Source organism: Erpetoichthys calabaricus, chromosome 5, assembly GCF_900747795.2.
Source record: "Erpetoichthys calabaricus chromosome 5, fErpCal1.3, whole genome shotgun sequence".
Taxonomy (NCBI): Eukaryota; Metazoa; Chordata; class Cladistia; order Polypteriformes; family Polypteridae; genus Erpetoichthys; species Erpetoichthys calabaricus.
In genome coordinates this window covers 9,632,238-9,658,886 of record NC_041398.2, presented here as the reverse complement: position 1 = coordinate 9,658,886, position 26,649 = coordinate 9,632,238, and the positions used below count along the sequence as shown (strand labels likewise).

Below are 26,649 nucleotides of genomic sequence, written 5' to 3'. Positions count from 1 at the left end.
GTGCTTAAAGAATCGGACGTCAGTCACACATCGAGATACGGATTTGATCAATGAGGAACAGAATCCGTGATCACAGGACGGCCATCAGCGTGTGACGAGTAAAAGAGGAGAAAATCAGGAGGGAGGAACAAAACTGACAACCACACAAGTGACACACTCGTCTGACTCACTCTGTCTCAGGTCACTCATCTCATCCTTTATCACCCTGACACTCTTCTCTATCATCCTCACCCCTCACTCTTTATTCACCTTCTCCTCTTCCTTTTAACCCCTCAGGCTCGATGAAGATGACAGATTTAGAAGTCATAGTCGCCATCTGCTGGTGAGGCCTGTAATACACAGTGGGGGGGGCTGTCAGCCTGGGCCTTCATTGGCTTCTTCACACACACTGATGTCAGGTGACACAACACTCCTTGAGGAGTCCTGAGGGAATCGTAAATTAATCCTCAGAATGTGTGTGTCAGTGGAAAGATAAAAGTGTCCCCAAGTGTCACATCTGATTGTCACTTTGAACACCGACAGTGACGGTGAAGTCAGTCAGCTGACTCGTCTCCTTGAGGTTGGGTGACATTGGGAACAACAAGGTGGAGGTGCAGTTTAATGTCTAACGTGACACCAAGTGACTCAGTAAAACACCAAACTCCATCAGTATGGCCGACATGTGACTGAGCGGTGAGTCCTCGTCTTTAGACATTCACAGTGAATTCATTCAGAGGTGACAGACCACCGGAGTAACTAATAGAGGGGCAGACAATGTCTGTTCAGAGGCCAGTACTCCTGTCACTTCTGTCACTCTGTGCTCCTAAATAGTCACTGGAATGAGGCTCTGGATACTGAGACAGGCATGTGGTCCTGCTGGAGCAGCACTACTGAAAGGCGCTATATAGACTGACTTAACAGGTGACATTCAGTGACACACAGAGGACACAGCAGTGTGGTGTCAGCCTGAAGGACATGTGGCTGTGAATCAACAGAGACACCTGTTGGTCAGACTGGTATTTGTAGGTCTGAGGTGTCACCGCCCTTCACAATGACACACACACCTGCTTGGCTACTCAGACCCAATAATAATGGAGACCCTGACAGCCGCACTCGCCCCTCATTCTCATCCACAAATTCACTCACAGAGGTGCTGCCCACCCCACCTATAATGTAAAATTAATTTGGACCCCAAACCGCAAACATAAAGACACCTGAGTTTGTGGGGACATCAAGTGACCAGTGGAGGGTCCTGGTCAGTGGTCACAATGATGTCAGATGGCTGATTGTTACACTGGAGTGAAGATTAAGCCAAAACCCTGGATAGAGGGGCTCAGTGAAGGAGGTGTTGAACCTGTGCAGGAGGGTCATTGTGTGTGAGACGCTATAAAATGACAGAGAGCCAGCAGGCCAGTCCAGATACACACCTATTCTGGGGCTGTAGGGGGCGCTGATTACAGTTTGCTTGTTATTGTGAAGCACAGAGTACTGGGAATGAGAACACACCAAACACCAGGACTTGTCGTTGTTTCCAAGGCCGCACTCCCAGACCCCTCCTTTCCTGTCCAGTCCTTTATATGCAACTCCAATCTTCATGAAGCGTCCACTGCACTCCACCTCCCAGTAACAGCAAGTCCCAGTCAGAGCCTCTCTGCACAGAACTTGGACACATAAGTTAAATCTGTCAGGATGATCAGGATATTTAGTTTTTGTCCGCTCCCATGTCACCTTCTTGTTCCCTTCAGACAGACGGAGGGCTCTGTGTGCTGTGTTGATGTCCAGTGTGAGGGGAAAGAAGTCTGAAAGGAGAGAAAAGAAAACGAGTGAAGAATTCTGGGAGTGTGTAACGGGACTGGGGGCGGAGCACAACACAGACAATTAACAAGAGCCAATCAGGAGCTGCGCTGACCAGACACTAATAGTAAAGTGCTCATCTGATTCGACAGAATCTGTGGGGATTAAAAATTAAATCATAAACAGACAACAACGTGAAAGGCAGGCAAGTCAGACATTTGAAAGTCATCTCAGTCGTCAGAAATTATGATAAACAACATAAGGTCACCACTGAGGTCAAAGTTCTAATGGACTGTCCACACTGACCGCTGGCTTTATTAAATGACATGTTTTATTGTCACAGTCCACCTCTTTAATTTAAAATCAATCAACTGTCACACATCAGAACCACATCAATTATTTGCATAAAAGCTGCAATCAGTTTTTAATATCTATCTATCTAATCTATTTATCTATCTATCTATCTATCTATCTATCTATTATATAGTGCCTTTCCCATCTGTCATTGTCTCTCTCTTTCTTTCTTTCCTGTGTTTCCTGTCATCTCTTTTTATTTTTCGACTGTCATTCTTATCCAAGGTGACTCCCATCATGTGAGATTCCATTGTTTCCTTTTCTTTTCTTTGTTCAATCAGAGCCCAGGCAGGTGAAGTGACTTGCTGAGGTCACACAGTGGTGTCAGTGGTGGGATTTAAACCCAGAACCTCAGGGTTTGAACTCCAAAGTCTTCACCACCACACCACACTGAATTTTCTCCACCATTTAAACTCTCCTTTTGTTCAATCTGAGGTCAGCTTTACTCTGGTGGTCTCATCAGGGAGGTGGGCAACAGTCCTGTGGACCCTCAAACATCTTGAGAATATTAGCAGCTGTGCTCACTGGACCATGAAGCTCTGTGGAGGTGGTCTTGTAATCTTCACATTGACCACCCTTGGCTGTGACCTTCTTCATCTCCTCCTCTTCTCTAGTCCTCGTTCAGTGTGAGGCACACAACACAGCAGAGTGAGGACTTGACTGAGTGAATGAAGACCCCGGTGACACTCATTATAATAAACAGTCAGCTTGAGATGTCACCACAGTGCAGTGTTGTCTTTGAACTTTTAAGGACCTTCAATAATTTTTTCTGCCATTTTCATTTGTTTTAATGTTTAAAATTTGTGAAGTCGAGAACTCAAAACAAAGTGTCTGCTCAGTGGAGTAAAGAATGGAGGATGACGAGGACTTTTGTCAACTTTAACTTATTTCACATACAATTGTGCTTCATTTTTAATCTAAAACTGTGTCTGTTGTGATTGATGCCCCTGCTGCATATGTTCCGGGGGAGCAACCATGGGCAGCTCAATACCTTACCCGGAACGCTTGGTGGCATCCTCCCTGGCCGACGGTGATCCCCCAACCTCCCGCATGGCTCCATGGGAGATGGAGTCCTCCACAGCATAGTTGGGAGCTAGGGTGGCCCAAGGGATGCTGCCTGGAATCAACAGCCTGGCTGGACGAGTCTTCAGCCCCACCTGGAAGTTCAGTTGGGACCAGGTGGTCAAGCACCTGGAACACTTCCGGGTGGGCTATGAAAGGGGCCAGCCACCAGTACTTGAGAGCCAGAATCGGGAGGAAGAGGACGAGGTTGCCTTAGAGGAGTGGTGGTGCCAGAAGAAGGGTTGTTTGATTACTGTGAGTGTTTTTGGGACTGTGTATTGCCTGTGGGGTTCAAGGGGAAGATGTGCCCCACAGGTGAAGAAACAATAAAAACCTGTGTAAGTTTACACGTGCCTCTGCGTCAGTCTGTGCCGGGTCGGGCACTATATAGCGCCTATTACACTGTATATACAGTCGTGTGAAAAAATAGGTGCACCCCATGACGTGGATTTTGTTTTTCCTTTTTTGAACATTTCTTGACACATCAAGACTTGGGTTCAACAGACTACTTTGGTGATTCACTGCCTGAGTCTCTCCATCCCATAATGCACCAATCACAGGACCCCCATCACTCTCAGCCTCTCAGTCACTCAACACTCAGACTTTCATATCCTAAGCCTGTCCTGCTCTATTAAAACTTCAATGATTTTTATTGTGATGATCCATTCAGTCAAAGCACAAACTCACATTTTATAAAGTCGTCTCTGCTCTGAGGTTCAGGAGGCTGGAGGGCGAAAACTGGAGCTTCATGATCTGAAAATAAAAAGAAAAGAGAAGAAGAATGGAAACTGTGAAGATGGCATTGTGGGATCTTAGTTTAGTTCTTAAACACGTATTACAAATGCAGAGGAGTTCAAATAAAACATTTATAAAATATACAAGGGCTGGTAAATTAGGCCAAATGTCGATTTGAATATTGATATTAATAATAAATATACAGGGAGTCAGAGAGTATTGAGACCCCCTCACTTTCTGCACACTTTACCGTGTTGTTGATTTAATTTTAAATGGATTAATGTGCCTTTGTGCTCATCAGTCTACACTCAGTAACCATAATGACAAAGTGAGCGCAGGTCTTCAGAAAGGTCTGCACATTTATTACAAATCAAAACTGAAACGTCTCCTTCCTAGAAGTATTCAGACACTTCATTCAGGTCCTCTCTGTATTTGACTGCACTTCTCCTCCCCTCAATTCTGACCTGTCACTCTGTCCCCATAGCCTGATGCTGTCACCACCATCTTCACTGTAGACATGGCATTAGGAGGTTGGTGAGCAGTGCCTGGTCCTCTCCAGACATCCTGCTTGGTCTTCTGTCTAAAGAGTTCAATGTTTGTCTCATCAGATCATTGAATCTATCCCTTGATGCTCTCAGGCTGTCATTTGTCTTTTACTCGAGAGTATCTTCTGCCTGGCCACTCCACCATAAACACTTGATTTGTGGAGCGCTGCCGAGATGGCCGTCCCTCCTACAGTTTCTCTCAACTCAGCAGAGGACGTCTGAAGTTCTGTTATAGTGACTTTTAGGTTTTTGGTCACCTCCTTGGCCAAGGCCCTTCCTTCCCAGTTACTCAGACTGGCCATCTCTAGATAGTGTCCTGCTGGCTCCAAACTTCTTCCATTTCCCAATTTTTGAGGCTGCTGTGCTCCTGGGAACACTCAAAGCTTTACAAATGGCTTTATCTCTTTGTGCTGATCTTTGCCTCACCATAATTTGATCACAGAGGTCTACAGAGGGACTCAGGATTGGGTCACTGCTTTTTGCAGATGATGTTGTCCTGTTTGCTTCATCAGGCCGTGATCTTCAGCTCTCTCTGGATCGGTTCGCACCTGAGTGTGAAGCGGCTGGGATGGGAATCAGAACCTCCAAATCCGAGACCATGGTCCTCAGCCGGAAAAGGGTGGAGTGCCCTCTCAGGGTTGGGAGCGAGATCCTGCCTCAAGTGGAGGAGTTCAAGTATCTTGGGGTCTTGTTCATGAGTGAGGGAAGAATGGAGCGTGAGATCGACAGGCGGATCGGTGCGGCGTCCGCAGTGATGCGGGCTCTTCATCGGTCTGTCGTGGTGAAAAAGGAGCTGAGCCATAAGGCAAAGCTCTCAATTTACCGGTCGATCTATGTTCCTACCCTCACCTATGGTCATGAGCTATGGGTAGTGACCGAAAGAACGAGATCGCGAATACAAGCGGCTGAAATGAGATTCCTCCGCAGGGTTTCTGGGCTCTCCCTTAAAGATAGGGTGAGAAGCTCAGTCATCTGGGATGGATCAGAGCAGAGCATCGAGAGGAGTCAGATGAGGTGGCTCGGACATCTGATCAGGTTGCCTCCTGGACGCCTCCCTGGTGAGGTGTTCCAGGCACGTCCAACCGGGAGGAGACCCCGGGGAGGACCCAGGACACGCTGGAGGGACTATGTCTTCCGGCTGGCCTGGGAACACCTCGGGATTCTCCCGGAAGAGCTAGAAGAAGTTGCCGGGGAGAGGGAAGTCTGTGCATCTCTGCTCAAGCTGCTACCCCCGCGACCCGACCTCGGATAAGCGGGAGACAATGGATGGATGGATGGTATTTTATACATATTGACAAGCATGTACAGTTGGGGACATCTTCAGAGGTCCATCATGTTAAGATAGGTGCACCCTATGATGTGGATTTTATTTTTCCTTTTTTAACATTTCTGGACACATCAAGACTCGGGTTTAACAGACTACTTTGGTGATTCACTGTCTGAGTCTCTCTATCCCATAATTCACCAGTTCCAGGACCCCCATCACTCTCAGCCCCTCAGTCACACAACACTCAGACTTTCATATCCTAAGCCTGTCCTGCTCTATTAAAACTTCTATGGTTTTTATTGTGATGATCCATTCAGTCAAAGCACAAACTCACATTTTAAAAAGTCGTCTCTGCTCTGAGGTTCAGGAGGCTGGAGGGCGAAAACTGGAGCTTCATGAGCTGAAAATAAAAAGAGAAGAGAAGAAGAATGGAAACTGTGAAGATGGCATTGTGGGATCTTAGTTTAGTTCTTAAACACGTATTACAAATGCAGAGGAGTTCAAATAAAACATTTATAAAATATACAAGGGCTGGCAAATTAGGCCAAATGTCGATTTGAATATTCATATTAATAATAAATATACAGGGAGTCAGAGAGTATTGAGATCCCCTCACTTTCTGCACACTTTATCGTGTTGTTGATTTCATTTTAAATGGATTAATGTGCCTTTGTGCTCATCAGTCTACACTCAGTAACCCATAATGACAAAGTGAGCGCAGGTCTTCAGAAAGGTCTGCACATTTATTACAAATCAAAACTGAAACGTCTCCTTCCTAGAAGTATTCAGACTCTTAATTCAGGTCCTCTCTGTATTTGACTGCACTTCTCCTCCCCTCAATTCTGACCTGTCACTCTGTCCCCATAGCCTGATGCTGTCACCACCATCTTCACTGTAGAGATGGCATTAGGCAGGTGGTGACCAACGCCTGGTCCTCTCTAGACATCCTGCTTGGTCTTCTGTCTAAAGAGTTCAATGTTTGTCTCCTCAGATCTTTGAATCTTTCCCTTGATGCTCTCAGGCTGTCATTTGTCTTTTACTTGAGAGTATCTTCTGACTAGTGTGGTAATGTCCGACCCCGCACATTACAATATTTAAGTTAAAGAAGCCTTAAACTGATCAGCGTTATTTATAAGGTTAAATGTATGCCATCGTAAAGGAAGTGCGCTTACCGTTTGTGCGTTGATGGCGCTGCCACAGGGTCGCCGGGTTGCCTAGTGGGTGAACGCTGTGAGGCGCGGTGACTCTGGGCACACGTGGAGCTGTATCATGGCCAGTACGGGCTCCTTCGCTCGTGTTCAGGTTTACACGCTGGTGTCCTGGCAGCCTGCCCTGCGCCGCTGGTTTAAGGTGCGGAGCTCCTGAAAGACAAAGTCGTCATTTTCAGTGTCAGAGATGAGGATCCCGTATTGTAAATAACTGAATTTACTTACTCGAGAGTCGGAAACTGGTGTGCTTGAGCTCAGAATAGCCTTTGGCAGTCCATGGGGGGTTTACATCACGCGCAACCGGCAGGGGTTCGAGTTTAAATAGAAAGTTACTCAGAGTGTGTCATGGAGCATGGCGTGAACGTGCCAGCGTCTACCTGGTGAGGTGAGTGAGGTAGACGGGGTGGCAGATTGGCTGGATGATCTCACCGGTGATATTTAAGGAGCTGCTGGCCATCAGTGGTTGTCAGTGGACCTAAAGGTGAGGTAGGATTAAGAACTGCTGAGCTATTGAGGAGCAGATGTGATGTTGGCGGCTTTGTAGATATTCTTTTTTACATATAGTTATATATCTCCTGGTGATACTTTTGGGTGGAGGTATAAATACTTATTTGGTGCTGGGATAGTTTTTGATTATTGGATTGCTGTAATTGATTTTTATTTTTTTACACACACACTTATTTTATTTGTGTGTATTATTTTTTCTTTTTCTTTTTTTCCTGTTGGATGAACTTCTTGAGCCAAAGATAAAGGAAGACAACCTTCATTGTTGGAGTGTGTGTGTAGTTTTTGTAGGAGTGCACTGTTTTTGTAAATATTACATATTTGTCCTTTATTTTTTTATATTTATTTCTAAGGAAGTGTCAGTGCTGAAGGACAACACATCAAAGCCCGCCTGACACGACTGCACTTTTAATGCTCAGCATTCTTGTAAATAAACTTGCACCTTTCACCCTTCAATTTCTGTCTGTGTTTCATCTCTCCGCTGATCCTGTTTGGCTCATAAACTATCAGATGTCCAGAGTGTAGCCTGGGGAGGCTTTCTTACTACATGGGATATCACACTAATCACTCCACCATAAACACTTGATTTGTGGAGCGCTGCTGAGATGGCCGTCCTTCCTACAGTTTCTCTCATCTCAACACAGGACGTCGGAAGTTCTGTTGTAGTGACCATTAGGTTTTTGGTCATCTCCCTGGCTAAGGTCCTTCCTTCCCAGTTCCTCAGACTGCCCATCTCTAGAAAGTGTCCTGGTGGCTCCAAACTTCTTCCATTTCACAATTCTTGAGGCCGCTGTGCTCCTGGGAACACTCAAAGCTTTACAAATGGCTTTATCCCTTTGTGCTGATCTTTGCCTCACCACAGCTTGATCACGGAGATCTACAGATCTTGAACCCCATAACTTGGTATTTGTCCTGATATACAATGTCATAAATATACTGTATTTTATACGTAATAACAAGGAGGTACACTTGGGGACATCTTCAGATCTCAATGTAGTTAAGAAATCCCACCCTGAGACGAGAGGGTGCTGCTCCTGCTAATCTCATCACTTCAGTGAGTTCACAGGCCACAAGACGAGTGACGTCACTTCCACAGCCCGCTAATTAAGCTCCGCCTATTCTGTGACACCACTATAAAATGTCACCAGAAGTGGGTGTTCATTACAAATCTGTGACTGAGGAAGACGGAGGTCCGACTCACAAGTGACTTTAACTTGACAGCCTTTGATTGCAGCAGACGTCATCATTGTGCTCCGTCTTTGTGCTTTTTATTTCATCTTCATTAAACGGGGTATTTCAGTGTGGTACCCCAACTCATTGTTCCCACTCTCTCTGCTTATTTTCACAATACACACATACAGTATATGTCTAATGTGGTGGATGGCCAGGATGGACCCTGTGCTCTTGGCTACTTGACCTTAGTTTGTGTTTAAACAAATCGCTGTCTTTATGCGTAAACGTACGTAATTCATAATTTATAAAGTGTGTTTTACTCTGAGGCTGCACTCACTGAAATGTTCAGGAGGTCCCCAATTAGTCAGAGTTCTGACGCAGTCCTCCAATTTGCTTATCTTCACCACCAAAATATATCAAATAACATGCTTTTGGTCTGTAAACTCCTTTTAAATGTCCGTGGGAGACACGACTTCTGAGCAGACAACAGCAGGAATATAAAACACGAGAGCCCAGGGGGAGCACAGCTGAAAATGGATGAACGTGAACTTTTAACGTGGACTCCATACAGCAGAATGTAATGGACACTGAAGACAGCAGGAGCAGATTGAGATATTCTGATATTATAAAGCACTGACGCTGAGCTCAATTTGATTCCATTAACGTCTTCACTGTTCTCAAATAAACAATTCATTTGTGCTGTGAGTCGGCTTAGCCATTTAAAACACATTTCTGTTCATTAATCTTAAGTTAAGCAATGCAAAGGAAATAAAAAGAATCTCAAAGTTAAGTGAAAAAAGGACATTTCAGGAGAGTAAATGGAATAAGTATAAGGAGTATAACATTTCAAGTTAAAATTCCAAAACATCTGATTAAGAACAACTGATTATTTTGAGAGTTTGTTATCACTCATCTAATGACCATGAAAGGCACTATATAGTAAAAATAATAAACAGCAAAGGATGTTAGATAAATGTTAAAGAGCAGGCCTTCTTCAGTGTCATCTTATTGTCACTCAGGTCCTCCTAGTGGACTTCAATAACAAACACAATGTCACCAGATGCTGTACCTGATGGAGTCCTTGTCATGATGTCCCCCTGGCTGATCTTCTCCAGACTCTTTTTCAGACCTGACAGCTCCTTTCTTAGGTCCTCAGATGAGAAATCAGTGGTGACAGTGAAGCTCAGTGAGTCTCCATCAGCAGGAAAGACACAGCGAGAGGAGAAACTCTGAATCAAGAGAGAAGAGGGGACGAGATTTCAGAAAGGAGACATTAAAAATTAAGTAATGCTGATAAGAGGGGGCTCTTCTGAATTAAGGATCAGTGTGGTGGGCAGTCAGCATGGGTTTAGATGGTGAGAACGCCTGTCACTGACTAGTTGGTTATTTATGAGAGAATATTTGGTGGAGTGTAGTGGAGCATCAGAGATTATCAACCTTAACTATCAGTGAGCTTTTTACATAGGACTCCATGAGAGACATCAAGATAAAGGGATTGAGGGGGCAGGTGGGTCCAGAATTGACTTGGCACACAAAACAAGGTGATGGGCTTTTTATGGTTCTGAGACAAACTTATTTAAATTTAATGAAATTTAAAGACTAACACATGTAGGGAGAAAGCTCTTTAATATGATTATACAATTGAAGGTCTGAATCTCAGAAGTGTGATTTGTGAATAAATCCGGGGAGCCTTTGTGTCTTCATCATCATCATCAGCCACACAAAGGAGAGAAAGCTACAGCAAGCTGAGTTATATAGCAACTCAGTGTAAATCAAGAACAGAATCTCCATAACGTCTGTGAAACACAGTTGACATCAGGACTATTGTGTGGAGTGTGAGAGAAAAACACACGAGAAAGATGAGAGATGAGAGATGAGACTGGAATGTGGGGTCTGAGCTATGAGGAAATGCTGAAGGATTTGAATCTCATCAGTTTAAGGATGGAGACATCAGGAGGTGGCCTGGCAGAAGAGTTGGCACCGTCCTTAATTAAATGTCATCTTTTACACTTCATAAAAAATTCACTTTTTCAAACAGACAGCTGTAGATTCATTTCTCCGTCATGTACATGAAGTTAACAACAAGATATTTGTAAAAAGAATATTTGAAATATGAAAAGACGATCTGTACTGAGCTGAATGGCCTGTTCTTGTCATGATGTACAAACTCCTCCGATCTTTTAAATTTCCCTCTAAATGTTTTCAGGTCCCATACACCCCAGTCTGATCAGACTCCCTGTGAAGTGTTGCTCTCACCTGCAGGAAGTGGAGATGGTCCTTGGTTTCTGAAAGCTCCTTCAGCTCAGCTTCTCTCCTCTTCAGCTCTTCAATCTCCTTCTTCAGTTGTTTCATGACTCCTTCAGCCTTCTCCATTTCTCTCTTTTCTTGTTCTCTGATCCTCTCAGTCAGTTTCCTGTGGGCTTCCTCAATGCACCGTATCAGAGCAGTGAAGCTCTTCTCACTTTGTTCCACCTCTTTTACCACAGACATCTGAATAAATAGAAAAAAGATATAGAATTGAGTCACCTGATAAGAATAACCAATCATGAGGCACATTTGTTGTTATTTTGATGTTGTGATGGACAGTTTGAATTGGCTGGAGTGATTGGTGGTACTTTATTTGCAGAAGAAAGGTCAGTTGCATACTGACTCCCATACAATATGTTCCCTCCATTATGCCGAGTAACATCACCACTCTGCTGATGCTGTTATTAAGGAAACTGCAGGACTTTATGAGATACGCAGTCATGAAAGGCTTCCTTGTGAAAGATCTTGAGAGCCATTGGCAGGAGCTGCTGGGGAAACCTCTACTGAAGTATTTGTAAAGAGGAGTTAACTTTTGTGTTAGAAGGTAATTGATTTAAAATAAAAGTATTTTTGGACCTGAGACTTGTGTATATTAGTTGTATTCTAGTTTGGGGTGTCAGACATCACCAGGTCAGACCTGTGAGATGGAGATATTAAACAAGAGGGCCTAGGTGTTGGTCAAGGGGCTTCAGATTTCCTTTAATTTCATGAACTCTTTGCATATTTACCTTCTTCCATCTCATTTTCATTGTAAAGCTCAGAGTTGTGTCTTTATTTCCATGTTGATGTATTTCTACTTCATTTATGAACTTTGCATTATTACTAATGAATTTGCTATTGTAACCATGACTCATAATTGTATGATAACACCTGGTGGGGTGTTCTATGTGGGAAGTAAATGTGAGGTAAAAGGTGCCTGCTGTCCAGGATCACCAACCCCAAAGCTGGAGGTGTTCTGCTGTATTCAGATCTTTGAGCAGCTGGACTGTGACTCACATAACTGTTGGCAACTGATAGAAGGCAAGGATGAGAAGACCTAAAAGGTCATCTCCTAACCAGCCACTAGAATGAGGAAGAAATTATAATATGGGATTTATTTATTAGATAATTTAGATGAAGCTTTAGTCCAGATACAGAGGGTCTCATATGCTCTTTTATATTTTGATACACATGTGGAAAACCTCCCCAGTTGGGTGGATAGGCTCCTGACCAGAACAGGGAAGAAAAGATCCAGTTGTCATTGTCACATATGTCCAGTTCTAAATGAACAATTGTAAGAGTTTGGATCAGACCACCAGTTCAGAAGGACAATTTAAAGTCTTAGGTACAAAGCTGAGGAGCAGTATTGACATAGTAATCAGAAGTTCTGCCTATGCCACACACAAGTCTACATAAGACTGAGGAAATTAGATAGATAGATAGATAGATAGATAGATAGATAGATAGATAGATAGATAGATAGATAGATAGATAGATAGATAGATAGATAGATAGATAGATAGATAGATAGATAGATAGATAGATAGATAGATAGATAGATAGATAGATAGATAACAAAGTTTCCAAACAGAATCCAAAGACAGTTCTTGTAAAATAAAGCACAGGCTGAAAATCCAGAAAATCACAAAAGCATAAGGCACAGCTAAAAGAACTCATCAAACTCACAGAGCACATTCACAATGAAACTGTGGGAGACCCTCATTGATTTATAGGACAGAAAGGTAAGGTGACTGGCAGATGGTCCACCTCTTGGTGAGCCACACACAAACCACATGGAACATAACAAGGGCAGCTTATAGACAAAATCAAATGCAAAGAATAAAGCAGATACTCAAACAAATCAACATTAACATTAATAAATAAATAAAAAAGACATGAAACAAAACTTTGAACAACATCTACTGGAAGGAATCCTGGCTGAAAATGTCAGAGTCATCATGGGTGTAGAGAGGGGATTTCATGCGTCAGTAATAAGCAGGAATTCTAGGAGGAAACAACAAAAGCAGACGAGCATAGAAACATAAACCAAAGTGAAGGTCGGTCTGTGAGGTTGGCTCTCCTTCACTTCTACTTCTTCATCTGTCACCTCATTGTCTGGATTGGACTACACAGTGTTGAGTGACAGATTGTGCCCCTCCTACTTTCTATGAACTAAAGACACACCCCACTGGTCTGGACCGGCTGTGTTTAGTACTTTAGTCCACTTGATGGTGTTGGTCTGTTTAATGTGAGTCTGTGCTAAATAAATTAGGTTGGATAAGTTTGTTGTGGTTTTGCGGGTCCACAGCGCACATCAAAAAGGCCTCTTTTAAAAATAAATAATCGCCGCACTCACAGCTTAGAGAGGGGGTGTGGTAGTGTGGCGGAAGCGGTTCCCGGGGGAGTTCGTGATGCGGGCGGTCATCACTTAAGTCCACAGGTGAGGAGTCGTCTGCATCCGTGATTGGTGCCAGGAGCTGCTAATTGCCACATCTGATCCACATCCCCATAATAAATAGAAGTATGAGACGGCTAGGAAAAGAGAAAGAAACAAAAAAGTAAAAGATGAACAGAGGTTGCAGGAGAAGAAGGCAGGAAGCGGTGAGAGGAAAGCTGGTGCAGGAGAGAAGGAGAGCGAGCAAGCACAGGACTTGCGCTGTTTGTAGGCAGCTGGAAGAGACAAGCCATAGCGGGGTGTTTGGCCATCACCCAAGGGCCGACGGTAGTGGTCACTTCTGCTGAGCGCTTGTATGGAGCAGGAGTGACGGGGAAAATGTTGGCTCACTGCAGCGAAGGCTGCGGGAGCAGGAAATTTGGAACAGATCCCCAGTGTCAACATCCTGGCCATTGGAGGAAAGCCAAGTCTTGGTCTGGCAGGGGCTGAATGAAGCCAGGGATTGGGAGACCACCAGACCAGTCGAACAGAAGAAGGTCAGCTGCCCGTAGGGTGACTCCCCTGGTGCATAGCCTGGATGGGAGAAGCAGGGGAGTCACCAGTAGAAAGGCACTTGGTTGATTTTAAAGAGACTGCTTCAAGCCATTGTTTTAATGTCATTGTTTATTTTTTTCTAATGGATTTTAACCTCCACTATTTCACCCATTTTAATGGATTATTTATTTAATGACATATTTTTGAGACACTGCACTTATTTATTTGAACACTGTTTTGTTTGCTGGTTTTAATAAAAGCACTTGGCACTTTTTTGCACCTTCCCCTTTCTTTGTTGTGCCTCACTGTCTAGCTCTTCGGGGACATTACCGACGGTGTTGGCTTCAGAGATCCCAGAATCTGAATGGGATCATGGAGTAAAACCCACATCATCACATTGGGTCTATCTGGGCACAGAATTGTGTGTAAAGAGTTCTGTCTCTGCTGGATGAGAACTTTCACATAATTGAACCTGGCATAACTGGGCATCAGAGAGTGTGCTACCTTGGACAGTCTGCCAGCTCATTACAGGGTCAGAGCTACACTAATGATCACAAAAGAAGCCAATTTGGGGTTTCTGCCAATTAACCAAACTGAAATGTGAGGATGTGGTGGAAGATCTTCAATAACTGGAAGAAACCCAATGAGATACAGGAAGAAGGGGTAAACTACAAATGGAAAGTAAATGGAAGACAGTGGATCTGAGATTCAGCAAATGCCACCACTGGACAACCTTACTGTCCTTTGTGATAAAATATTAAAGCTTAAGTAAAACATTTGGAGGTGTACGTCATGTAAAGTCTGCACTCAGTCAAACAGTGGAGATGCTTAAGCTGTGGAGTCTAATAAAGCTGAGAAATATCAAAATGAACAGGAGAAAACCATTATGATCTCCAGAATAAATCAAAAATATCCCATCTCTCGAAATGAGGCATTTTACAGGAAAGACAGGCTCTCCAATCAGAATGTCACCTCTTGATAACAAAAGAACCTGAACAACTCATCTTTAAATCACAACATCATTACGGTGAACATGGAGAGAAGGCTAATAAGCAGGAAGTTTGCAATGCAATAGCAGAAATTACTAGCGCAAATGGAGATAAAGTAATGAGGACTAAAAATTTTACCCACACATTTAGCAAGTACTATAAATCTTTATATTCTACTCAGTTTAAAGAAGACGAGACACAATCTGAGGAGTTCTTTGATGTAATACAAAGACAACAGCTGGACACTCTTAGTGAAGAGGAACTGGACAAACCTCTGACATTCCCAGAACTACTGGATGCTGTAAACTCACTCCAAAGTGGGAAAACAACAGGCCCTGATGGCAACCATTGGAATTTCTTAAAGACGTTTTCAACTAACTTAGCTCCACTATTATTAGCAAAGTTTATAGAAGGTACAGATAACAAAAACCTACGCAATTTTCCACACCTCTCATCTATTTCTTTAACAGAAGAAATTCAGATCAGTCCTGAGGAGTCAGACAGCATCTCAGCCACATATAAAAACATTTCAAAGAATCCCCCCTTTAAGGATCGTAGGAAAAGGTGGGAAAAGGACCTTTTAATGAACATCTCAGAAAAGGAGTGAAATTCAGTCATGCATAGAATACACTCCAGCTCCATATGTGCAAAGTATTCAACCATTTAACTCTTTCATCAATCACATTTATCTAATTTAAAACTGGGCAAGAATCCAACCTGCGAGTGTGGCAATCGAGCTCCACCCTCACTGGGACACACGTTTTGGGAGGACAACAAAGTAACATTATTTAGGGCCAAAATGTTTGATTGTTTTACCAGACAGCTGTGGGGTCGCAATCACTCCTAACTCACTAACAGCTGTGGTTGGTGGGCTACCAGAGGGGCCTAAAGTGGAGGAGGACACATTGACTGTAACTGCCTTGACCACATTGTGAGCTTTTAAACTTGTCCTGCTGAACTTGAAGACCCCCAGCCCACCTGTGATAAGTCAATGGGTCACTGATTTTGACATTTAAAAAAACAAATTCTCACTTAGAAGATCTGTTCAAACCTTTTTAAAATAAGGCAAGATCTAAACAATAAAACTTTAAAATAAGCATCCATAGCAGGGGAAAAGGAAATTCTGCCTTTTAATCAATCAATTAATTAATTAATTTATTTATTTATTCATTTTCCTAAATTATGGGTGGCACGGTGGCGCAGTGGTAGCGCTGCTGCCTCGCAGTAAGGAGACCCAGATTCGCTTCCCGGGTCCTCCCTGCGTGGAGTTTGCATGTTCTCCCCGTGTCTGTGTGGGTTTCCTCCGGGCACTTCGGTTTCCTCCCACAGTCCAGAGACATGCAGGTTACGTGGATTGGTGATTCTAAATTGGCCCTAGTGTGTGCTTGGTGTGTGGGTGTGTTTGTGTGTGTCCTGTGGTGGGTTGGCACCCTGCCCAGGATTGGTTCCTGCCTTGTGCCCTGTGTTGACTGGGATTGGCTCCACCAGACCCCCGTGACCCTGTGTTCGGATTCAGCGGGTTGGAAAATGGATGGATGGATTTTACTAAATTATTATGAATCTTGTCCCAGCTCTCGGCTCTTCTCTCTTTTTCTGAGTTGCAGCGTGAATTCTGTTTGGTAGTTTTTTTATTTTTTGCATTTTTTTGTTTGTTTAGATTTCTGTTTTAACTTTCTGATTTTTTTTTTATTATGTTTTATTTTGACTTTGAAAGGCATTTGTTGTATAAGTTGAACTTGATTGTATGCAATGCTATTTTTTAAATAAAAAAAAAACTTTAATGGACGTTGTGCCTGCTGATCTAATTCAGAACATCAGTGTTGACCTTCATTGTGAGTTTCTGTTAGTAGAGTTAAGTCCCCTTTAAGCAGCTGATGGAATATCAGAGGACTTTAGGGTGATGCTGTCTGAGTCTCCACTGAGTAACACCTGGGATTCTGTCAACAGTGAAAGGCCATGAAGGACATCACACAACGTCTTCTCTAACTCTCCCTTCTCGTGTCCCTACTCATCATCACCAGTGAAGCTCTGCTGCTCTTCAAGTTCTCATTTATTTCTCCTCTCTTTGATATTAAGTGTTGTCTTCCTATTCCACTCACCTTCATCTCCTCCATCGTCCTCCTCGTCTCCTTCAGTGTCTTCTCTCTCTCCTCAAGTCTCCTCTTGATGTCACTCAGTCTTGCCCCCAGCTGTTTCTGTTTGGACACACAAGAGGACACGCGTGGTCAGATCAGAATTCATGTTCACTTTGTGATTTCTTCTTCTCTTTTTGACTCCTGATATTTTCACCACACATTTGTTTGACATTTCATGACACAACTTAGATTTAATTTAACAATCAGAAATGACAATAAAGATTAAAAGAAAGGTTTCATTTAATAGATACAAGATTGAGTTTGGGCTTGAAGAGTGCGTCAAATCCAGAAGACAGTTTGAAGGCACACTGGTGTGTGAGTTAGTTCTTGATGTTTAGAAGACATCACATCGAGAAACTGGGAAATGTGAAGTTCACACAACACCAAAAATAATAAAAACAAACTGGAGTGTAAAGTAAAGAAACTGGTGAAAGGCCAGGAGGACTTAAACACGTCATGTCAGTAATTATAGGATCTACAAGGCCATCTGATATCCTGAGTCAGACATGTGAGGACGTTGTCTGCCGTTGTCATTTTCTGGAGTCAAGTAAGATACCAAAATACACAAACGATTCTGTTGAATTCAGGAAGAAGGCAACTTAAAGGAATTCTAAAACTCAGAAATGATATTTTTATATGTTACTTACCTCAGGTGTTTTGTTTAGGTGACTGATTATTATTTTTAATTAAACTACTGAGCTCTGCTCCCTGCTCACTTCGCTCGCCCACCCGCAGGTTTGGTTCGTGCGGCGCTTCAAACATTTAAAAGCCTGTACAGCACCTGTCCTTTTGTCTCACTGCCTTGTCTCTCTTCTCCCCCAGACATCCTCTGATCCTGTGGGGGTCCCGCTTCCAAGGTGCGCCCCTATGGACAGGAAGATTTGCTATTCTTCTAATTGAGAGACAGAACTGTCCCCTCTGACTACACACGGAGCTCGATTCACTCCTGAAAGAGACTTATGTTTGTTTGAAGTGTCTGAATAACGTTTGTCTCTAAAATTCCTGTGTATCTGTGCCACTCTGTGACCCAAGTGTAACCGCGTACGTGGATTTCACTTTCACTAAACCACAAATCTTTTAATTCTCGTGGAGAGGCCTCTTCATTGGGAAGAAACACTACTTTTCCCTGATGGCAACACGAATTAGACAATCTACAAGTCTCTGACTTAAAGTTTCAATCCAAACAAAATATTCAATCTGTTCTTGCTGTTCTGTTATTTCACTGAGTAATAATTTCCATTTGTTTGTGCGAATGCGATCTTTACTATCATTATTTGTAGACTTTCAAAATGGCCAAAGTCTCCATCTCGCGGATCTTGCTTCCGTCTCTCTGGACTTCCAAAAAGTCTCTTCAGAAAGATCACGTCTCGTCTCTTATAATAGAGAGATGTTTATTATGTTTATGTGTTTTGGTTTCACCAGAGCCTTCAAGACCACCCAGCCATCCCTGTTAAGGTGTCAGCTCAGAGATGTGCAGGTGGGTGAGCCTGTGGTGTCCTGATGATGGACTATCTGTCAGGCAGACTCAAGGACTGTGTGAGCAACACTGGAGCAGCACAAGGAACAGGCCTGTCTGCTTTACTCTTCACTCTGCGCACCTCACACTGGAAAGAACACAATTTCTCTTTTCTTGGATATCCACAAATCACCCAAGGAGTGTCTCAGTGGGCTTTAACAGGCTGTGTTTTTGAGAGCCCCCTACTCCAGATTCCCTAAGAAGAGAGGGAAAACAAGAAAATCGAGGTTGAATACACACACCATAGAGCTAATGTGCCAAAGCCCCAGTCCACCTAAACTGCATGTCTTTCGATTGTAGGAGGAAACCCACATGAAGACAATGAGAACATGCAAACTCCACCAGGGACAAGTCACAGTCGAAAAATAAAATGTATTTCTAATGTCAGGACAACTGAAGATGTACGTATTCAAGTGTATGCAGACAGATGACATCAACAGACAACACCAAACATGAGTCTGTGTTACTTTAGTTGGTTCTTTCACTTGCTCGTATATGAAAGGCACATAACTTGTGATTTTATTTCTTATAATTTTTATCCAAAACATTTCCCAGTAAACATCATTCATTCAGAAGCAGCTTTTCAATGTTCTCGTCTCAGTTCTGCTTCAGTTCTTAGTTACTTATTAAGTTTCTAGAGTCAGCACTGTGATGGCAGTTTGGTTTTCCTCACAGGTTGCCTGCACTCCCTTACAGCTCCTCTGTGTGTGTGAGACGCTGCTCTGAACTGATTCAAGTCCACTTTAGTTTTCTTACTGAATTTATGAAGAGACCGTCACAACAGCTACAGCCTTCTCCTTCACACAGTTGTGGTGATGTCAACTCCCAGAATTCACCCCCTGACGTTATCTTAACTACCGAGTCACAGTCAGAAGTCCTCAGACTCCGAGCAGGTGAACTCCTGACTTGGTTTATGGTCACTCAGGTGGAGGTGATGCTTTGGCCAGATTGTTGTGTCCATGGAGAGCTTCCTCTGTCACACATTTAAGAACATTCAGTTATCTTTGTCTTTCTTCTAACAGATTCTTTTCTCTCTCTTGTCCTTTTCTCCTTGTGACTGTGAGTTGTACTTCAGTTTAAAGTCTTTGAGGTTTCACACTTAATGGTTATCTTTTAGTAGCAAACAAATGTACAACTGCTGGTTGATGTCCTCCTTCAGTAATTCTACAGATTTTAGAGGTGGTCTCTCTTACTTGTGCACCTTGCTTTCCTTTATCAAGTCTGGACTGAATGAGACCCCCACGTTCAACTCCATTACAGGGGTCTTCAGCTCTTACCGTCTGGCACTACGTTACCCTTTGGAGCAGAAGAGATTATCTATGTATGGTAATGGTGGCGCGCATTGTCGCAGCGGCTCACAGCTCTCCTTTTCAGTGCACTTTGTTGTTGTTTTTGTTCTTTTTTTCTTGCTTGTTTGTGCGCGATCGGTTCTGCGAACAACCGCTACACCCGTCAGAACCTTAGACATCGGTGTCCAGTGCCAGACATCTCTTTCGAGTGTTTTTCATCACACACACAGCATCCCAGATAACATAGCGAGACCAGCGTGATCTCCGTGGATTGTCGTCAGGTCTAGAAGACGGCGCAGACGAAGGAGGGAAAGGAAGCAGAAGCGGGGCCGCAGATCCAGCGTTATGCTAAGGCTAAAGAAACAACTACACAAGCCACCTCTACCGAGCCTGTGTCTCAATAATGCTAGATCCCTAGTGAATAAAGCGGATGACTTGGAATTACAACTCGCTGGAAATCGCTATGTTCATGACTGCTGTGTTTTGATTATCACTGAAACCTGGCTTCACCCAAGGATACCCCCGATGCCAGCATTCTGCTAGCAGGTCGCACTTTGCTGCACTGGGACAGGACAAAGGAATCCAGTAAGAGCAGAGGAGGGGGGCTCTGTATTTACGTGCATGAGAACTGGTGCAACAACGGGACAATTATAGACAAACACTGTTCCCCTGACCTCGAGTACATGTCTGTAAGATGCCGGCCATTTTTTCTACTGAGAGAGCTAACAGTAGTGATTGTCATGGCTGTGTACATTCCACCCGACGCCAATGTAAACACAGCGCTCTCTCTCCTGCTGAACACCATTAATGAACAGCAGTGAGCCCACCTTGACCGTGCTCATATAATTGCAGGAGACTTTAACAAGGCCAACTTGAAGACTGTACTCCTGAAATTTTATAAACATGCTAAGTGTTCTACTAGAGGGGAGAACACTCTGGACCAAACATCAAGCATGCGTACAGAGCAATAACCCTCCCGAACTCGGACAGTCTGACCATCTTTCTCTCCTGCTCTCCCCAGCTTAGACCCCCCTCTGATGCAGTGCCAGGCCCACCATAAAGACTGTTACAACCTGGCCTGAAAATGCACTCTCCAAACTACAGGACTGCTTCGAACAGACAGACTGGGGCATACTTGAACACCAAGAGCTGGAAACATTCACAGGAACAGTACAGGACTATATCAGGTTCTGCATCAGAAATGTGACTGTGGACAAAAACATTCAGGTTTTCCCAAACCAGAAACCCTGGATGACCAGCCAGGTCCGTACACTCCTCAGAGACCGCGATGCTGCCTTCGGGTCAGGTGACAGAGCTCTGTACAGGGCTGCCCGAGTCGCTCTGAAAAGTGGAATTAAAAAAGCCAAGACAGACCATAAAAGGAGCATAGAGTCCCACTTGTCCAGCCACAATACACGGGAGGTGTGGCAGGGAATACAAAACATCACAAACTACAGAGGCTGGGATGCAACAGCAGGAGATCCGAGTGCGCCGCTAACAGAGGAGCCAAACTGCTTCTTTGCTCGCTTTGAATCCTCACAACAGCAGCACTCACCTTCTCCAGCCCTGCTCCCACCCTCACCGGGTTCCTGCACCACTCCACTCAATGTAAAGGGGCACGATGTCAGACGGGTGCTCCTAGCAGTGAACCCCAAGAAGGCTGCTGGCCCAGATGGAGTGTCTGGCTGGGTGCTCAGAGCGTGTGCCCACCAGCTCACCTTTATCTTCACCAAAATCTTCAACTTCTCCCTAGCCCAGGCAGTCATTCCATCCTGCCTTAAATCAGCCACAATCATTCCAGTGCCGAAGAAGTCTCCCATCACCAGCCTAAATGATTATCGCCCTGTGGCCCTCACTCCGGTAATCATGAAGTGCTTCGAGAGACTGGTTCTCCAGCACATCAAGGACTATCTCCCCCAAGGCTTCAATCCCTACCAATTTGCATATTGCACGAACAGATCCACAGAAGATGCCATTGCTGTAGCTCTCCACTCTGTGCTGAGCCATCTGGAGCAGCAGCAGAGCTACGTCCAGATGCTCTTTGTGGATTACATCTCAGCTTTTAATACAATCATTCCTGACATTCTCATCACTAAACTGGTCACTCTTGGCCTCCCCCCTCTCACATGTGTCTGGATTAAAGACATTCTTACCAACCGGCTCCAGACTGTGGGACTCGGCCACCACCACTCCTCCATTCGCACACTGAACACCAGTACCCCACAAGGCTGTGTGCTGAGCCCCCTCCTGTACTGTCTCATTGATAACCTCATTGTCAAGTTTGCTGATGACACCACAGTGTTCGGACTCATCTCAAAGGGAGATGAGGCATCTTACAGAGAGGAGGTCCTGAAGTTGGCAGCCTGGTGTTCAAAGAACAATCTGGCTCTGAACACCAGGTAAACCAAGGAGATCATTGTCGACTTCAGGTTACACAGCTTCGACTTAGCCCCCCTTTACATCAACGGCGAGTGTGTGGAGAGGGCCCATACCTTCCGGTTTCTCAGTGTCCTTAACTCCACTGACATCTCCAGGACATATAACATCACAGCAGTCATCAAGAAGGCTCAGCAGCGGTTACACTTCCTGAGGGTCCTCAGAAAGTACAAACTGGACTCCAACCTGCTACTGACCTTCTACTGCTCGTCCATCGAGAGCCTGCTGACGTACTGTATCACAGTGTGTTATGGCAGCTGCACCATGGCAGACAGGGAGAGGCTTCAGAGAGTAGGAAAGGCAGCACAGAAGGTCATTGACTGCCCTCTCCCCTCCCTGATGGACATTTTCACCTCCCGCTTCCTCAGCAGAGCAAAAAACATCATCAAGGACAGCTGCCACCCTGGTTGTGATCTGTTTGACCTGCTGCCCTCAGGGAGGCACTACAGGTGCATCACAACAAGGACAAATAGACTCAACAACAGTTTTTTCCCAAAAGCCATAACCATTCTAAACTCGCACATGCAATGACCACACAGTCTAACCCCACAACCCCTGGACGTCCTTCTATCCATCAACCGTGCAATATCCAATATCTAAATGGTACTGATAATAACTGTGTAATATCTGCATACTGTACAATATCATTACTCTCAGGTCCAATATCTACTACTCACTACACATGATCAGCATTATTGTGCAATATTTAAATTGTGTGAAATAACCAAATAGTGCAATAGTTATTTATTCTTTCCATATGTCCATATAGCGTCGCAGAACTTTTTTTGCAACTTTTTTTTTTTTTTGCAACTTCTTGCACCATTTGCTTATTTATTTGTTGTGTTTTACATATATGTTTGCACTGAAGGAGCTGCTTTTAAACTCATTGTACATGTGTATAGTGACAATAAGAGGCATTCTATATATTAGCCTTTGTGATGGCCACAATAAGGGTCTTACTACAGGGCAGAAGCTAATCCAGGGGCAGAGATCAGAGTTCTAGTGCTTACAAAGGGTTATAAAGGACAGAGTGGACTTGCTGATGTTGGTGTCTTGGATGAACAGAAATCCAACCTTCTTACTGCTAATTCCTGCTAAGTGTTGTCCATCAAGTGGAGTTTTGGCTCCTTCTTCAGTCACAAAGTGATAAAGAGTGACACACTGAGACATCACTGGGTGACATTTGCTGTGTTTGATCAGACTGATCAGATGACACCCAAAACTGTCAAGGAGAGTCCTGGTGAAGTGAACTGACATCTGAGCTAGAAGGTACGAGTCAATAAAAGAGGGGCAGGCGGTGGCAGCTTAAGAAAAAGACTTGTGACCAAGCAGTGCCAGTCTGTCCTACAATTACATGTCTGCTTTCAGGGACATCTGAAGAACTGATTTATGTAAATCAATCCAAATCAAGTGATAGCCAAACAACAGAAAACAAAAAAATAGATCAAAAATGAGATGCTGATATTAGTGACCTGATTCATATTAAACTGAGAAATATCAGGCCACGTCATAGACTTCATTGCTGTTTAAGATGTTGGTTTCTAAACGTGTGTTCACCTGTGAGCCGAGCTCTTTTAATATTCCAGCGAGGACTCAGCCACATTTGTGTCACTGACTGAGACCTGGCAGACCCGATGTGACACTAGTCCTTTATTTGAAGGAGCAGCAAATGGTGGACTGAAGTTAAGTGTCTTTATCTGAACTTACTGTACATTGAGATTGTGTAGTAGTGATGAGGGATTTGAAATTGGCTTAGATGGTCAGACTTACACTTCTAGTAAGTTCTTTACACTCCTGCTGGACTTGTTAGGTTTTACCAAATACAAAAGCTCAGAGTCTTTGTCATAATCATACATTAGGTGGGATTATCACTCAGGGGTTTGACATTCAAAATGTCCTTACTGCTCCACTAAATAACATGATGTCTAATCACTAATGAAGAGCCTGATGAGTTATATCATTAAAAACAGAAAATCTACACAGGAATAGTATATTGATATTACTGAGCTGAACTTATTGTAAGAATCGTAGACTTAACTCTGGAGTACAATACAGACTGACATGTGACAATAATGTGTCTCTTAAACAGCCCTGAGATCAGACAAATGCAAACTCAGATTCTTTAAAATGGACAAACACCACAAAGGCAGACAAGCAGCTAAGTACACTCAGCGTGTAAGTGTCAGCAGTACAGAGTGTGTCTATCGATGTGTCAGACCTTCTATTGAAATATGTTTAGGATGACATTGGTGCTCACTTACTACGCTGACATCAGCCAACTGTAACATCATCTTGTTAAGAACACCTCAGGAGGGTCCGAATGTCAGACATTCCTACGCGTAGCCCACGTGACGCTCGCACCCCTGCCAGTGGACATTTCAAGACAGCAGGCTATAGTTGGCCTCCCACTGCCTTAGAAACTCAAAAGAGAAACTGATCAGAGCAGAAAGAAACTCAACTGGCTGTGAGGAGAGAACTCAGTTGTTTGTGGGCCATCTTGGGGATCTCATCCTGAGCTGTTTCATGACTTGCACCAGTCTCACCAGGATGGAATCCAGCAGCCAATGCTCTGAACTTGAAACATCAGGTTTATAAGGTCCAGTAAAACCTCGATTATCAGTCAGGGGTCAGGACCGAGGCTGTGACGGATAAGAGAAAAGACGGATAACAGAGCAGCTACTTTAAAAATGACATACAGTAGATTAGTGTAGCGAACAGTTGTGAAAAACTATATTAACAAAATGAATTAATTTATATAATATTGTAATGACCAGCGTAATAAGCTAATACAACTCAGAGGTCCTGGAGTTTTCTATATTTTACGTGGAGTCTTCATTCCCTCACAAGCGGTGTCCTGTCTTACACTCCGTTATTTGGTTACAGAGCTCACCTCCTAAACAATCACAGAAAGCTTTCCCTACCGATCAGTTGATCTCCTGACACTCTCGTTGTGTCTTTTTGATACACAAACACTCCTGCTTATTGTCTCCTGACTCCCTGCTCCACACCTTCACTTCTCTCCTCACTTCTCTTGTCCGCCCCTCACAGAACAGAAGCCCCTCAGCCAGTCCCATCACTTACAGCTTTCCGCCCTTTCTGCCCCATACAGAGCATCACAAGCTGCCTGCACACCACAATATATTAACACAACCTGATATAACAGAATAAATAAAGAAAATGACAATGCAGAAGACCATTAACATTAATACAGAATAACGTTACCGTCACTGTTTCCATTTTCAACACATTTTGCAAATATTTCAGCATCCCGCTTTCTATCGTTCACTGTTGGCCTTCCTACTCCGTCATTGACGCAAAACTTGAAGAGCTGTTGCTGTTTCGTAAACGTTTAATAAGTTCAAACACCACACACATATGTTGATAGGCCTAACAATGTATAGTCGTTTAGTTTAATTATAGCAAAAGAGAAAAGCTACAAACCATTATTAAAGCTGAAGGTACGTAACGGACACTGGGATTTCTGTTGTTCCAATGTGCAGAACTCGCAGTAGTAATCAGGAGATGCTGGCGTGCACAAGGTGGGGTTTTTGTTATTTAGTCCTGACAGTTAATCAAGTGACAGATAATCGAGTTTTACTGGAGATGAAGAGATTTCTCTGTCACATTAAATGTACAAATTCCTTAACTCAAAGTTATTCAAACAGTTTCCATTAAACACTAAACATCACTCACCTGCTTTTCTTTTCTTTCCATCTCCAGCTCGACAATTTTATGCCCATTATGTTCAGTTACCACACACTTCATGCAGATACAGGAATCATCAGTTTTACAGAATATCTCCAGACTTTTCTGATGTTTCTCACAGAGTTTCTCCTTCAGATTTCTATCAGGATCAACCAGCTTGTGATGCTTCAGGATCGCTACTTCATAGTGAGGCTGCAGGTGAGTCTGACAGTAGGAGGCTGGGCAGGTGAGACAGAACTTCACCGCTCTGAACTTCTTACCAGTACAGAAGTCACACTCCACGTCTCCAGGGCCGGCATAATTCAGAGATGGAGGAGTAGGACTGAGAGTCGTCTTCTTTAATTTCTTGACGACTTCATTCAGTAGAATGTTTCTCTTCAGTTCAGGCCTCGTGGAGAAGGTGTGTCTGCACTGAGGACAACTGCACTCTTGGCTGTGATCCCAGTAGTCTGTGAGGCATTTCAGACAGAAACTGTGACCACAGAGGATGGTGACGGGGTCAGTCAGGGTGTCCAGACACACCGAGCAGGTGAACTCGTCCTGTGACACAAACAGCTGGGCTTCAGCCATCGTCAGTCTGAGGAGAGGCAGGCAGAGAGAATCACTCAGAGGAACAAGGAAGTGACTTGTGAAGAAACCAAAGTGAACGCTTGTCTGAGCTCAGTGAGGAGGATGAGGAGATTTAAAGAGAAAGCTGAGAGCTCACAGAGAGAACATCTGAGGAGACACTGAGGGTGAACAGT

At 43.8% G+C, this 26,649-nt stretch overlaps 1 protein-coding gene across 1 annotated transcript; it reads right to left on the bottom strand.

Annotated features, from left to right (window-relative positions):
* Positions 1-1,227: 1,227 nt before the first annotated feature.
* LOC114644619 (tripartite motif-containing protein 16-like) lies at positions 1,228-26,544 on the bottom strand. Its single transcript, XM_051927696.1, has 6 exons — positions 25,895-26,544; positions 16,925-17,020; positions 10,878-11,111; positions 9,691-9,850; positions 6,071-6,136; positions 1,228-1,778 (listed from the first exon to the last, which is right to left on the bottom strand). Exons 1-6 carry the CDS (start codon positions 26,474-26,476, stop codon positions 1,243-1,245), a joined length of 1,674 nt encoding a protein of 557 aa, XP_051783656.1. The 5' UTR covers positions 26,477-26,544; the 3' UTR covers positions 1,228-1,242.
* Between the last annotated feature and the right edge of the window lie 105 nt (positions 26,545-26,649).